This window comes from Arachis ipaensis, chromosome B05 (genome assembly GCF_000816755.2).
Source record: "Arachis ipaensis cultivar K30076 chromosome B05, Araip1.1, whole genome shotgun sequence".
Classification (NCBI taxonomy): Eukaryota; Viridiplantae; Streptophyta; class Magnoliopsida; order Fabales; family Fabaceae; genus Arachis; species Arachis ipaensis.
The window spans coordinates 140,289,092-140,304,065 of record NC_029789.2 but is presented as its reverse complement, the minus strand read 5'-3'; the positions used below and the strand labels follow the sequence as shown (position 1 = coordinate 140,304,065).

The 14,974-nt window shown below is 38.3% G+C and overlaps 1 protein-coding gene across 1 annotated transcript; it reads right to left on the bottom strand.

Annotated features, from left to right (window-relative positions):
• LOC107641320 lies at positions 4,261–4,635 on the bottom strand. Its single transcript, XM_016344816.1, has one exon. It carries the CDS (start codon positions 4,633–4,635, stop codon positions 4,261–4,263), a length of 375 nt encoding a protein of 124 aa, XP_016200302.1.

Here is a 14,974-nt window from a genome sequence, read left to right as displayed (position 1 = left end):
TGTGAAATTTGCTGAGATAGTGGATAGTGACCCATAGGACTCTAGTAATAGTTTGGGTACTGACTCTTCTGTGGATGATATGGACGATGTTCCTCAAGAATATGCAATCAGGTTTTTTGAATCTATCTCCCAACCTTGGGTTAAACCATCAGATAATAGGGCTACTTTTGTGGATCCTCCTCCGATTAAGAAACCTTTTTTGGACCCTCCTTCCTCTGGCTCGTTATTAAGTATGGATAAAACTATGAAATCCAGCTCTAATTCTTCAGATTGTAGAGTTTTGGGTGAATTTGTTGAGAAGCCTTTATATTAAGTGGGTCCTGCTCTACTTCATTCTCGGTTGAAGCGCCAAGAATTTCCATGGACGTCTTTTAAATCTGAGGCAGCTACTCATGTGAATAAGGTTTGGCAAAAGTGGGTATTCACAGTATTATTTGAGGAAGGTGGTAATTTTGTGAGGAGATTAAAATTTGGTGGTGCTGCTGAGGCTATCCGCACGTCTGCAGGTTGATTGTTCTTTACCATCTATCATCATAATTGATTCTTGTCATTTCTTTACTTTGTTGCTATATATTGAAGAAGCACTAATTGATTTTTTCTTGGTAGGCTTGGGTGTTCAACGAAATGGATATGATATGAGTTTACTTTGGCAGAGGTGGTGTTCTCGAACTCATACTTTTCTGACTTCGTGGAGTGAGTTTTCACCCACTTTGAAAGATGTTGTGGTTCTTCTTCAACTGCCGGTGTTTGGCAGTGTGGATCTCACTCTTCTTCGCCCAGATTCTGATCTGCTTAAACTTGCGAGACATCTTCAAATGAGTTTAAGTGATGCTGGTCGATATGCAAAAGAGTTGTCCAAGAGTAGGCGTGTTAAGAAATTTTCCTCTAAGGATGAGCATCCAAAGACTCGTGGGTCCTCGAAAGGAAAAGAAGTGGTTGGCGACAAGCAAGATTCCAAGAAGAAGAAGATTACTGTTAAGTATTCTTATTCTAATTGGTCGCATTATTTCTTTGGTGATTTCCTCAAGGTGAGTTTGTCCTTGCTCCTGCTGTTCCTTCAGATCTTAGGGAAGCTGCTTTTGTCGCTTATTGGTTAAGTAAATATATATTTTTAGGACCGGCGGATGAGTGTATGAGCCATGGGGTGTTTCTTTTAGCTTGCTTGATTGCTGGAGGAGAACGTCTACCATTGGCTTCTTTGTATCTCGGCAATTTATATACGCGGCTTGATCAATTTTCTGAGCAACTCAAGAGTGTTCATGGTCGCTTTCCAGTATTGGCTTTCATTGACGAAATATTTCTTCAACTCTTTCTTTTTGAGCGGTTCTCTCAGTTTGCTCCCATCCGTAAGCCCCCTACAATTCTTTCAGATAAGAAGGCAAGTCCTCGTGCTTGGATTTGGGGTTCAGTTCATCCTTCCAAATCTTTGGATGATGTTATTGATTTGGAGAAAAAATTTTATTTTTGCCCGTACGTAACCTCTTACCAGCCTAGTGCATCGGTTATTCATCGTATATATTCTACTTGTCTTGAACATGACCGCAATGATACTTCCACTGGCAAGGAAGGGGCTTATGACTTTTGTGTACTTCTCCAACCCCCCTTCCTGGCTTGATTGTTATGGATAGGGATTTCCATTGTGGAGCTTTGATCTGTCCAGTGATCTACCATCCTGATAGGGTAAGTCGCTAACTAGGGTGGGACCAAGATCCAATAAATGTGGAGCATATTTTTTTTCCACCAGAAAATTTAATGAAAAAGGTTATGTTTCAAAAAGAACTCCCGGAGTACAATCCTTGCTTGGTTGTTCCTCTTGACAGGGATGGGGGAGTTACAATGGAGTATGTGGATTACCTTATGCGTATGAAGAAGCATATTAGGCAATATGAGGGTACCTCTGTTTCAGATGTCAGATCATTTGTTCCGGTTTTGATCAAGGATCCATATTTCATGACTGGCAACCTTTATCCTTCGACCATTACAAGTAATATTTGCTCTTTGCTGATTCTTGTTTTTTTTTGTTTCTTTACTTCTTTTTTGCCCTTCTCTCCTTTTTTCTTTTTTGAGCTGTGTGTGTTTGACTGTTGTATCTTCTGTGCTGGTGTTTTGTAGACTTGGACGCCAGGTGTTACAAACATCCTCCTTCTTCAAAGAGAAAATCTGATGATTCAGTTGTTACTGCTGAAGTGGTCAAGCGCAGTAAAGTGGAGAGTTCAAATGTTAAGGTTGCACAGAGGTATCTTAAAAAACCACCTGAGCCTTCCATTGATGCTACGCCTTCACCAATTTCCACTGGCTCAAGAATTTTTCCCTCTTAGACAGCAAAAGCTAAAGGTTCTTCTGCCGCTGCTTGCTATGTTAAGTCATCACAGTCTTCTGGTAAGGTTGTGGTTAGCTTATCCAAAAGTGCTGTGAAGCGTAGGTCTCATCGTCTTTTGGGTAAAATGAAAACAATTCCAGATGCATCTTTTAATCCGGTAAATATAGGCCATGAGAGCTCTCAAGAAAGGGTCAGTGGGACTCTCCTAATTCATTTGTTGTTGGCGATGTCCCTGACGAGGGTACTACCCAAGATGTTGTTCGAGATGGCCCACGAGCAATAGCAAGCTCTAAGAGCAATGTTGACATTGAGCTGGGTGTTACCTGCCAAGGGGATCCTACTAGACGTGTTGTCACTCCCATCCGAATGGTATTTCCTAGTGCAGGTACAACTGTTTTACTCCACTTATTTTTTTTGAGATTTGCATACATGATTTTGTTCATGCTGTTCGTGTGTATGTTTGTATCTTTTCCTATTTATCAGCTTCTCATGCTATTTCTGAGTCCACCTTTCAAGTTTCGAACACTTCTAATATCACAAAGGAACCCTCAGCTAGTGCTTCTTCTGATGCGTGCCAGCATTTTATAAGTTCTTGATGGAAAAAAGGTGTTTTGTTTTTCAGTTTTTGTCCATGATGAGTTTGAACAGTTCGATGGCGATGCGAAGAACTTGTTATCGAAGATTGCATCCCGAACTCCTTCCTTCCTGCTTCCAAATGACCTAAACTGCCTTTTCAAGAAGCTTGGGTATCAAGCTTTTTTGGACGCATGGGATTTCTTTACTTCACACTCCCTTGCAGACTTGTGGGGTGCTAATCGGGATATGGTAGAAAATCATCTAAATAACCTTAAGTTATTTAAATTTAGTGGTCGTTGTCTTGAAAATCTTTCTGTTAAATTGGAGCCTCAACCTGGGATTTCTGATCTTGCTAGAGAAGAATTGTTGTCTAAAGAGTATCACGTTCTCTCTTCTGATGTTTCTGCTCTTCAAGAAAAGGTTAACAAGCTTACAACTGAATTGAGCACCATGAAGGCTAGGTTAGCCAGCGTCAGTCTGGAGCGAGAGCAATTGGCCAAGCATAAGAAGGCTGCTTCTTCTGTGATTTCTTACAGTGATATTTTATGGCTGTGATAGTTTTCCAGCACTTTATTTTGTAAAATATGTAACGCTTTGACAAAATGTATTTTTGTCCTGCTATGACTTTCATTGTACACCTCTTTTTGGGTGTTATGTTTTTTCCTTTTGTTTAATAATATGCATACTCCTCCGGGGGTTTTATTTTTCTGTACCTGCTTGTGTGATCATTGTATTTTGGATACACACCTTTTTTTTGCAGAGGGAGAGTATGATTTTAAGAAGAGCAGGATTATCTACTACTATTTTTTTTCTCCGGCATTTTTTTAAGGCCAAAAAAGGAAGGTACCTAGTATTTTCTTGCCCTATTTATGCTCTCTCTTTTTTTTTAAAGGAGCTTAGAGGGTAGGACACTTCACTTTTTAGAAATATTTTATACTGCAAATTTTTTAAGGTGCATCATTCACAACTTTTGAGTGTATGATTGCTAATGCAGTTTTTTTCATGCATTGCAGGATGCTTGCAGAATAATATAACATAAACATTGGCTTTTGATAGGGAAGCCTTTTGGAATTGAAATCTAACTCCTACAACTGAAATTAGGCATAGTACTTCTTGACATACTTGAAATTGATAGGGCCAGTGGTTGTTCCATGATCTGGGTCCAACAGGATGCAGTGTCCATTGGGGTGCACTTCAGAAATAATGTAAGGACCCTCCTATTTGGGAGTCCATTTTGGCAAAGACATCTTCCTCATTACTGCGTCTACTAATTTTAGTACCAGATCACCCTCTAGAAACACCCTGGGCCAAACATGCTTGTCATAAGCTAATGCTAGTCTCCGGTGGTATTGTTCAATCTTGCTTCACACAACTTCTCTTTTTCCGTCCAACTCTTGCAACTCAGCTTTACGATCCCTTGCTTCATCTAACAACATCCTGGCAGTGGGTACTTCAATCTCTGCTGGCAGTACAGCTTCAACCCCATAAACCAACGAGAAGGGTGTTACTCCGGTTGTTCCATGTCTGGTTGTTCTGTAAATCCAAAGAGCAAGTGGTCGGTATTCACTCCAATCCTTATGGGCGTTGGTCACCATCTTTGTGAGTATTTTCAAAAGGCTCTTGTTAGTAGCCTCTGCCTGGCCATTGCCTTGCAGGTAGTAGGGGGAAGACTTGTGATGTTTGATTTGGTACTGTTCAAGAACACCTCCACACTCTTTGGTTAACAAAGTGGGTTCCATTGTCGGACACTAGAACGCTTGGCAGCCCAAACCTACATATTATATTTTCTTTGATAAATCTCACTACTGCTTCAGCATTTGCTTCCCTGATGGCCACAACCTCCACCCACTTGGTGAAACATTCTGTTGCAACTAGAATATATTTCTTTCCCATTGATAGAGGGTTGATCGGTCCCACAAAATCTACCGCCCAAGTATGGAATGGGTATGGTGTTTTGAGGCTATTCTTCTGCACGCTTGGCGCATGTATCAAGTTTGCATGCTTTTGGCATTGCGGACACCTCTTGGCCCAATTGATTGCATCTTCCTTCATTTTTGGCCAATAATAGCCGATCCGGATTAGTTTATACCATAACGCCCTTCCTCCTTGGTGTCTTCCACATACTCTTTAATGGACTTCTTCCAAGACTTTATCTTTTTCTTCATCTCGAATGCATTTTAGCATCTCCCTGGTAAAACTCTTTTTGAACAACTTACCTTTCTGCAAGAAGTAGCGTTCTGATTTCTTCTTCAATCTCTCAGATTCTATTTTTTCTGAAGACAAAACTCCAGCATCGAGGTACTCTATGATAGGTTGTTGCCAATTGTGAACATTACATATCTGCGTAATTTCTTTTGTTTCTTGACAAGCCTTGCAGAAAGTTTGTAATTCATCACAATGAGACTTCATTTTCGGCCAATAAATACCTCACCTCTGGAGCCTTCGGTACAAACCAGGGCCCTCTTCTCCGCAAGTGGCTCCATGCAATTGTTCTGCTTTTTCTTTCCCTTCCTCTTCTCCTACACATTTCATGAGGAGTCCATTATTACTTTTTTTGAACATTTGCCAATTTAGGAGGCAAAATTCTCTTGTTTCTTTAGTGATGTTGAGCGTTCTGAGTTGTTCATGTATAGGCATTCGCCAATCATTGGTTTTTCCTTCCACGGACATCTTTTCTTCTCTGGAAGAACTTTCAGCTACCCGGTGTTCCAAATCATGTTGTCCATTTTGAATAGTGACTCTACTCCCAAATGATGCTAAAGCATCCGCATGCTTATTTTCTATTCGGGGTACATGCTCAAATGAGATCTTATCAAATACCTTCATCATGCACCACACTTGTTCTCTGCATAAGGCCAGACTTCTTTCCTTCGTGCTGTACTCTCCTTGGATCTGTTGTATTATTAGGTTGGAGTCCCCTTTGACATGGAGTTTCTTGATACCGACTTCTTGAGCCATCTTTAGACCGAGCATTATCGCTTCATACTCTGCCTCATTGTTGGTGCAAGAGAAATCCAATCAAAACATGAAGGACAGATTTCTTCCATGGGAGTCTATAAGGACGACTCCTGCCCCCTCCTTGAGGATTCGAGGGTGTTCCATCAAACATGAGGGTCCATGTTTCTTCTTTATTGCAAGCATGAACTGTCTCTATTGTTCCTGGAATCTGATCCGGCAACTTTTCAATCATTACTTTTTCAGGACATATTGACAAGAGGTCAGCCAAAGGTTGGCTCTTAATGGTGGTAGGTGTTACTAATTTCACATCATATTCACTTATTAGGAGTCCCCAACGACTCATTCTTCCAGTCAACATTGGCTTTTCGATTAAAAATCTGAGACCTTCATTTTTTTATACGACTTCTACTTGGTGTGCTTGAAAGTAGTGTCGATATCTTTGTGAGATGTACACCAGAACGAGACAATGTTTCTCTGGTGAGGAGTATCTTTGTTCTGGCCCTTTCATGGCTCTACTAACATAAGTAATGGGTTTCTCTTTGCCTTCACCTTCTTGTGCAATTAACCCACTAACTACTTCTTCTCCTACCGCTAAGTATACCTTCAATGGTGCACCAGGTTGAGGGAAAGTCATGGTATGAGTGGATGTGAGAATGTCCTTGATCTTGTTCATTACAGCTTGGTGGCGTTGTTCCCACGTAAATGTGTTCTTCTCTTTCAACAAAGGTCTTAGGGGTCCTAAGAGCTCCCCTAATGCTGGTATGAACCTTCGAATGTACCCCAACTTGCCTATGAACTTCTGAAGTCCCTTGATGTCTTTCGGGGGTTCCATATCTTAGATAGCTTTAATCTTATCCTCGTCAGCTGAAATGCCTCCCTTGTGGACTCTGAATCCCAAGAACCTTCCAGATGACACCCCGAAGGCACATTTCATGGGGTTCATCTTGAGTCTATACTTTCTGCATCTAGTGAATACAGCTCTGAGGTGTTCTATGCGTTGCTTCTCGGATGTTGACTTGACAACCAAATCGTCTACATAGTCTTCTACAAAGTCATGCATTATGTCGTGGAATATAGCAGTCATGGCTCTTTGGTAGGTTGCTCCAACATTCTTTAGTCCAAAAGGCATGACAATATAGTAAAAATTACCTACAGGTGTTCGAAATGCTATCTTTTCTTCATCTCCCGGAGCCATTCTAATTTGGTTGTACCCGCTAAATCCATCCATGAAGGAGAACCTTTCAAATCCGACTGTAGCATCTACCATTCTATCAATATCTGGAAGAGAAAAATCATCCTTAGGGCAAGCTTTGTTTAGATCTCTAAAATCCACGCAGCACCAAATCTGCCCATTTTTCTTTTTCACTGGTACTATGTTGGCTAACCAAGAGGGGTATTGTATTGGTTTGACGAATTTGGCTGCGAGTAACTTTTCGATTTCTTTCTTTACTTGAGCTTCTATTTCATTGGAGAATTTTCTATGAGCTTGCTTGACAGGAGTTGCTCCTTTCCTCACAGCTAAATTGTGGGTTACTAGGTTTGGGTCTAACCCCAGCATTTCATCATAGTTCCAAGCGAACATATCTCTGAACTCTGTTAATAGTGCTATCAAATCCCTTTTCTCCTTATCCCCTAGAGCTTTGCACACGAACAAAGGCCTCGGGTGTTCTTCAGTCCCTAAATTAATCTCTTCCAATTCTTCCTCCTTCTTCTTTGCTTCATCTTGGAGTTGGAGAGGGGCATTTCCTATGTTGCTTTGAAGATGTTCTTTCTCTTATACACTTAGGATGTCGGGGCCAGGGGAGTTCTGGTAATTTTTTTCCGCTGGACCCCCGAGTTCCTTTAGGATACACCACTTATATCCTCCACCTGGGAGAATTTCCTTACGAAGCCCTAGATCTTCAATTGGTGTTGCTTGTTTTTTGGTGTTTTCTTTTGGTGCTTCCTCCATCAGGGTGTTCTTTCGTACTGCTTTTGGTTTGGGTGTTTCGATGACGCATTCCCACACAGGCCTTATTTTGTTGACCCCTGGTAACGCAAGCTCTTCATAAAAACTCGCATCCACTAAATGTGCTTCTCCTGCATCAAAGGGTGTTACAGTGGCTGAGATGCTAATATCCTTCCCTCTCCAGCTAGACTTCATGCATTTATGCCAACTTGAAGGAACGCATCAATGTAAATGAATCCATGGACATCCAAGTAGGATGTGGTAGCTAGAGCTTCCATCCACCACATGAAACTTATTATTGGTCTTTATGGGGTCAACTTCCAAGACAACATTAACACACCCTCTAGATTTCACACCCACTCCATTAAAAGCATTGAGCCCTACTTGAGTAGGCCTTATTTGATCAGCAAAACCTCCCATTTCTAGAAATATATGAGTGGGTATGATATTTACCCCCAATCCAGCATCCACCAAGGCCCTTCTGACCTTCATGTCTTCTACCACTGCTTCCACGTACAATGGTTTATTATGGTAGAACTCTCCATTGAATGAGTCAAGGTCCCAAAACACCAGGGCATTTGCATGGGCCTTTGCTAATCTTGTGAGCAGAGCGTTGACGTCTCCAAAACTTTTTTCATGCTTCTGAACGATTCCTATTAGAGCTCTAGCCACCTCTTCCTGAATGTGGGGTTCCAAGCCAAGTTGGTTGAACACGATTCTACAACCTCGAGACTTCAAAAGACCTCTTGTCAATGTGTCTTCATCCAAGGACTTTTCCATGGTGACCATCTCTTCTGCTTCGACTACGATCTCTGTCAACATTACCTCTCCTTCAACGCCTACCATTCCAACATCATGTTGAGGAAAAGGAGTGCTTTTTACACCTTCTTGGTTTTGTTCTCCATCTAGGAGTATCTTCCCTTCCTTCACTTGCCTATGAAATATCGTCCTCATTACATAATAATCAGTCAACCCATGGCTCTTATTTCGGTGCACCATGCAATATTTTGGGTCTCTCAACTCTTTAGGTGTTGGTGGCTCTCTATCTGTTCTGGGATTTAATGTTCCATCCTCAAACCATCCATTTACGACAATCATGGCCTGAGCTCTGAAGAGAGGTAGCGAGGGTGGAGGATTGTTTCTCTTAGCACCCCTAGAATAAGAACTCCTTCTGCCCCTACCATCAGCGGTACACACCTCCAGAGGAAAAACTTCTTTAGATCTCCTTCCATTGCGCTTCATTGCCTCGGTTAAGTCAGATGCTCTCTTTAAGAGCTCAAAGAAAGTGTTTATGTTGCTCATAGAAAGATAAATTTGGGATCTATCTTCCACATTTCTAATACACCCGTACACCAATTGTGCCTCTGGGAGAGTGTCTATACAAAGTAAAGCTTTATCTATGTATCTCTTGATGAATGCTACCAATCCTTCTCCTTGTCTTTGTTTCACTCTCCCCAGGTCTATGATGTGTATAGAGGGTTCCTCTTTTAGGAATTTGTTGCAGAACTCTGTCACTAATTGCTCCCAGGTGTTGATGCTATTGGCTTTCAACTTGTAATACCACGTGAACGCCCTTCCTATCAATAATTTTGAGAACTCCTTGATCTTGGGCTCCTGGTGGTTCCTGAACACCCCGAGATCATCCAAGAATGACAGGATGTGTTCTTTGGCACTTCCGGTACCATCAAATTTACGAAAGGTAGGTGGTTGGTACCCCTTAGGTATGGTTTTGCCAAAATATGATGCCCGAATGGCGGACTTATCTCCCAAACGGGTTCACTCACTTCTCCTTTTCCTTTTAGAATACGCGCCAACTCTATACGAGTGATCAGGGTGTTCTCGTCTTCCTCCATATTCTCCTGATTCGCGAATGGAGGCGGTGAGGGGGTTCTCTACCTTGTTTGATCTCTAGCCATCATTTTTGTAATCAAAGCTTGCATCTTTGTTTGGTTGTCTATCATATAGTTGTACACATGAGTAGGAATGGTTACATGAGTGTGCATGCCAGCGGTACCTCCAGCATGGGGTGTGAAGAAATTTGCGTAGGCATGAGCTCCTTCTCCTCCTGCACCCAGATTCTGCTGCTCCATGTGTTCTTCTTCTTGGTTGTGCCCGTCCTCATCTTGAAGTGACCCCAAGGTGAGATTGAGGTTCCGAAGGGTTATTGAACGTCGCCTAGGTGGTCCATTCTGCCCATAACGAGTATTGCTAGGCTCAGCCATCACGTCGAAGTGTTCCTCCCCAGTGGAGTCGCCAGGTGATTTGGGTGAGTTTTGTGAAAAATAGATTAAGTGTAAAATGATTAAGGTAAGAGATTCGGGGTAAGTAAACTTGTGAGGAAAATACTTTATTAATGGCAAATAAACAATACAAGAACTAATAATGAGGAATAGAGGTGGAGAACAAGTGTTGAGACCTTCACTAATGTCACAAAGGATGAATGAGTTTTGTTTAAAGTGGACAGGGGTTGGTTAATGGTTGTCGAGTGTTCTGGTGGAACAGCCGAATGCCAGTTTTTACTCGTGAAGGTGATGAATAAAATGATGAACTATGAGAGGAATCTTGGGGAGAAAAAAATGGGTTTCTTAGCTTCTCAGTTTTCTTTTAGAAGAGAAGTCCTTTAAAGAGGTGGCTTGAGGTCTTTTTACAGTGTAAAATCATTTTGAAGAGAAAATCTATTGTCCAGTGGTTATAGTCTGATATTTGGTTTATTCCTTTTACCCCAAATATTTTTAGGTATTCCTGTCACTTCAAGTCTTTTCAACTGTTCAAAGGAAGAAGTTGATTTCCACAAGTTAAACTAAAGCTCATGACATGTGACATTAGTGAAGGGACATTTAGTTTGGTTTTCTTTCAACTAGATGACACTCTTTACACCCCAAATCCAACCAATCCACTTCTACCAATTTAGTTTCCACTAAAGAGAAATTCAACTCCTCAAAATATTTTTTTGGGTTCTATCCTTTTGCTCAATATCTTTATTAGGAGGAACTTGACTCTTGTTTAACCATATTTTTATAGGTTATTCTTAAAATTATTTATGTACAAAAAAGATTTATATTTTTAGTATACAATCAAACAGTAAATGTTACTAACCTTCACTATACATAGGTAAAAGTTTTATTATTTATACTCTCATAAAATTTTTTAATCTTCTATAAATGAAGAATTCATATTACTAACATTTAATTTACTACTGTATAAAATAAAATTTAACATTTCCATAGATATTATTAATTAGACAATTAAACGTGTCACATATCACTTACGTTATAATTCATTTTATTTATTAAGATAAAGAACATAAAAATTAATTATTTTTTATAATAATACTTAATTGAATGTTATAAAATTTTATAAATTAAACTCTTTCATATAATTTAGATAATAAATGTTAAAATTAGTTATTAATAAAAAATTAAACTGTTGCACTCATCATATGCTATATGTGTTTATTTATTAACCACCCCACAAAATGAGACTACCTAGTTGTAAGATATAAGTAGGTAATGTTACATGGGTTAAAACTCCTTTACTCATTAGATAAATTTTATTTAACATCTCGATTAAAAAATTCTTTTGTCTTAACATAATGTACTCCAAGAAAACATAATGTACTCCAAGTATAAAGTTTTTTTATGAAATAAAAAATATATCTTTAACAAAATTTGTTAGATTCATGAACATATATATTATCAGATAAACTAATAGAGTGAAAAGTTCATCTGTCTACTTAAATAAATATTAGAAATTAAATTATATTTTATATATGTAATAATAATTTATTAAATATGTGACTAATTAAACTTTAATTTGACTTATCAAACTGGAAAATACTGTAGATAACAACAAAAAAATATAATCAGGAGAACTATAGTTGTCTCTTGGGTTCTTGTTTATGAAGTAGCCGCCTGTATGCTTGCCTCTTTATGTGTAATGTTGGAGAAAAATCAATTAAAACCCTATTTCCAATTAATAACCACGGTAATTGGAATTTAGGAATATCCATGAATCCAAAATCGTAGTTTAGTGGTCAGTTATTATTATGACTGATATTATTAATTAGTGTATATACATGTGATTTTACGTAGTTTGAGTTGGGTTTAATTCTTTGATATAAAATAAATTAAGCAAAAGTTTATAAAATGTAGTTAAGAATTATGAGTGTTTGAAAGTGATTGAATATAGGAATCCTAATAGTAATAAAAAACCAAACAATTATTTTACATTCAAATGTTTTGCATGTTGCTTAAATAATTACGCCCTAGACTAGACTCTAATTAAATGTAAAAAGATGGAATATTATTGACTTTCGGTAGCTTCAAATTCCATTTAAATTCTTCACAATTTGTAAGCTTTGAGTAATGTGTAGTAATTTCCGTCATTTAACCAAGAATCTAATAAGATAACTTTAGGAAAAAACTTGTCTTTAATTTAATCAAATAGATCATCATTGTTATAGGTAAATTTTTGTTTGTTTACATAGACATACTTATCAACTTTTATAAATTACAATACTTAGAGCAGAGAAAAGTATATAACTAAATTTGAATGTGCTTATCCATACTGTGATTTATAGATAGATGTTGATCACTTTGTATATGTCTAGAAAATAGATACGTGTGGGAAAGAAAACTATCAATGTTGCTATAAACAATGTAATTATTTTTTAATAAAAGATTATTCTTCTTTAAAATTTTTATATGGTGTTTCTGTATAGAAAATCTCGAATGATGTATAATTTATTTTGTCTAAAGTTGAACTCGTTTTTGTTTGGGATGGATGGGGTATATGTCGGCTTCAAGAGGAACGACGGCGGCAAACAGCTGCAAAGACACTCCGACATTTAAGTAAGAAAGAATGTGAGATGAGCGTAAAATTATTCAGGATGAATAGCGTACCTTTAATATATCTAAGATTTTGTATTTATAGAGTGTTACATTAACAATCTGCTCTAGAATTCCCACATCCCTGAGGATATCAATCACAAAGTGGCAACTGAATCTGTCATAAGCCTTTTTCAAATTGATCTTTATCGCCATGAGTCCTTTGCCATGCTTTTTACTCCTCATTGTGTGCACCACTTCCTGAGCTACCAACATATTGTTTGCACTAATCCTACTTGGAACAAAACTTGATTGTGTATTATAAATAAGAAGCGACATGTATTTTTTAAATCTCAAAGCAATAATTTTAGTTACAAATTTATAACAAACATTACAAAGACTTATCGGTCTAAAGTGCCCAAAATTTTTCAAGGAGGGGATCTTGGGAATAATAGGGATAAGTGTTCTATTAACCCTGGCTATATTGTGGGCCTCATAAAAATTAGCTTCACCCAATCCACCAGAGATTTTGCTACCACATTCCAAGCTTGCTAATAAAATTTTGCCGGGAGTCCATCACTTCTCAGCACCTTCCGACGTCCCATGGAGAATACAACATCTTTAATTAATTTTTTCCATGGATACATCTCAGTCGATCTCAATATAATCTTTGTCCTGCTACTTAGAAAAAATATTAGTAATAGCTAGAGAATATACTAGAAATCGGACCAAACAATAGAGGAATTTCAAAAACTTCACCCCTATAGTTTGTAAGGATGTCAACGTCCACAATCCACTCCTCTTCCTCATTCCTCATGGATGTGATCTTGTTTTTTCTTCTCTTCCCATTTGCTTTTTGATGAAAGTATCTTGAATTTTTATCATCAAAATTTATGTATTGACATCTTGATATTTGTAGCCAATAACTTTCTTCCTGAATAGCTATAACTTCATATTCCTTCCATAAATCCTTTTGAAGCTTGTCCAGGAAAGGATTAGAAATAAAAGATTGTTTATTACTAATGCCCTTAAACCTTGAAAAGATACACTGTTTTTCCTGAAGATATGGCCAAAAACCTCCCTATTCCAATCTTTAGCTTTAATCATAAAATTTGTAATGTTTTGTAACAAATCATCCTACTCCACCCAACTTTCTTTGACCATGCTGTTATAATTTTCATGAAAAATCCATGGTACTAGAAATCTGAAGGGCTTGTTATTCTCTTCTACCCGAATTAACTGAAAGTCCAACAAAATAGGAAGGTGATCAGACTTTAACTTTGGTAAATGTTTAATACCTATATCAGGAAAATAGTTAGAAAAATTAAGATTACAAATGCATCGGTCAAGCCTTCTTCGAATATTCCCCCTACTCCATGTAAACGGGAGACCAGAGAAACCAAAATTCTTTAAATTGCACTTGTTTAAGCAATTAACAAATTTAAACGTATCAAAAGATAAGTTAGAAGAGCCCCTGTGTCATTAATGGACAGAATAGAATTGAAATCCCCTCCTAAAATCCACAGTCCATTGATGGTTTCGGCGATAACTTACAAATTGCACCACAGCTTGTTGTGGTTGCCCACTCTGGGACTACCATAAATAGCAGTAAAAAATCATGGCCTGTCATTCTCCCATTTGACTTCCATGTAAATATGGATACTGATCGATTTAATATTCCAGTGCTCCTTCTTCCACAAACACCAAATACCCCCGAGAAATTTTTAGCTTCACTAACATACCAAGAGTCAAACCCCATCCTCTTAATGACGGTCTCAGCTCTAGGGATTGACACATGAGTTTCTAGCAGAACGGAAAAATTAGTTTTGTCTTTAACCATAAGATCTTTAATAATAGAGTTGAAGCCTTTAGGAGAGGTTCCCCAACAATGCCATATAATAATATTCATAATAAAATTATGTAAGAGCAAAATTATAAATTTATGGAGATAAGAAACTCCCTGTTCAGAGGAAGCAGTTATGCTTTCATAGACTACATAGTCAAACTGTCTTGGGACACATCCCCATCAGGGGTAATCTAGTTTGAGGCATTGTTGGTGCTTCCAATCTGATTATTCTCCGAAGGATCTTCTTTAAATTCTGGCTGCTTTTCTTTAAGATTGCCGTTGTACTACCCTATTAATCCTCCACCCATATTTTTTTGCAATAAGTTTTCTTAAATGAGGGTCCAAAGAGCCATTAATGGGGGTGCTATTCCCCTTCTGGTGATTTGCATATATTTCTTTGTTTAGTTTTTGAAATTGCTGCCAATATACTTGGTGATTATCACTCCTCTTTGCAATGATTCCTTGTGCTTCCTTGTGCTGGTTCTCATATTTATTCCCAT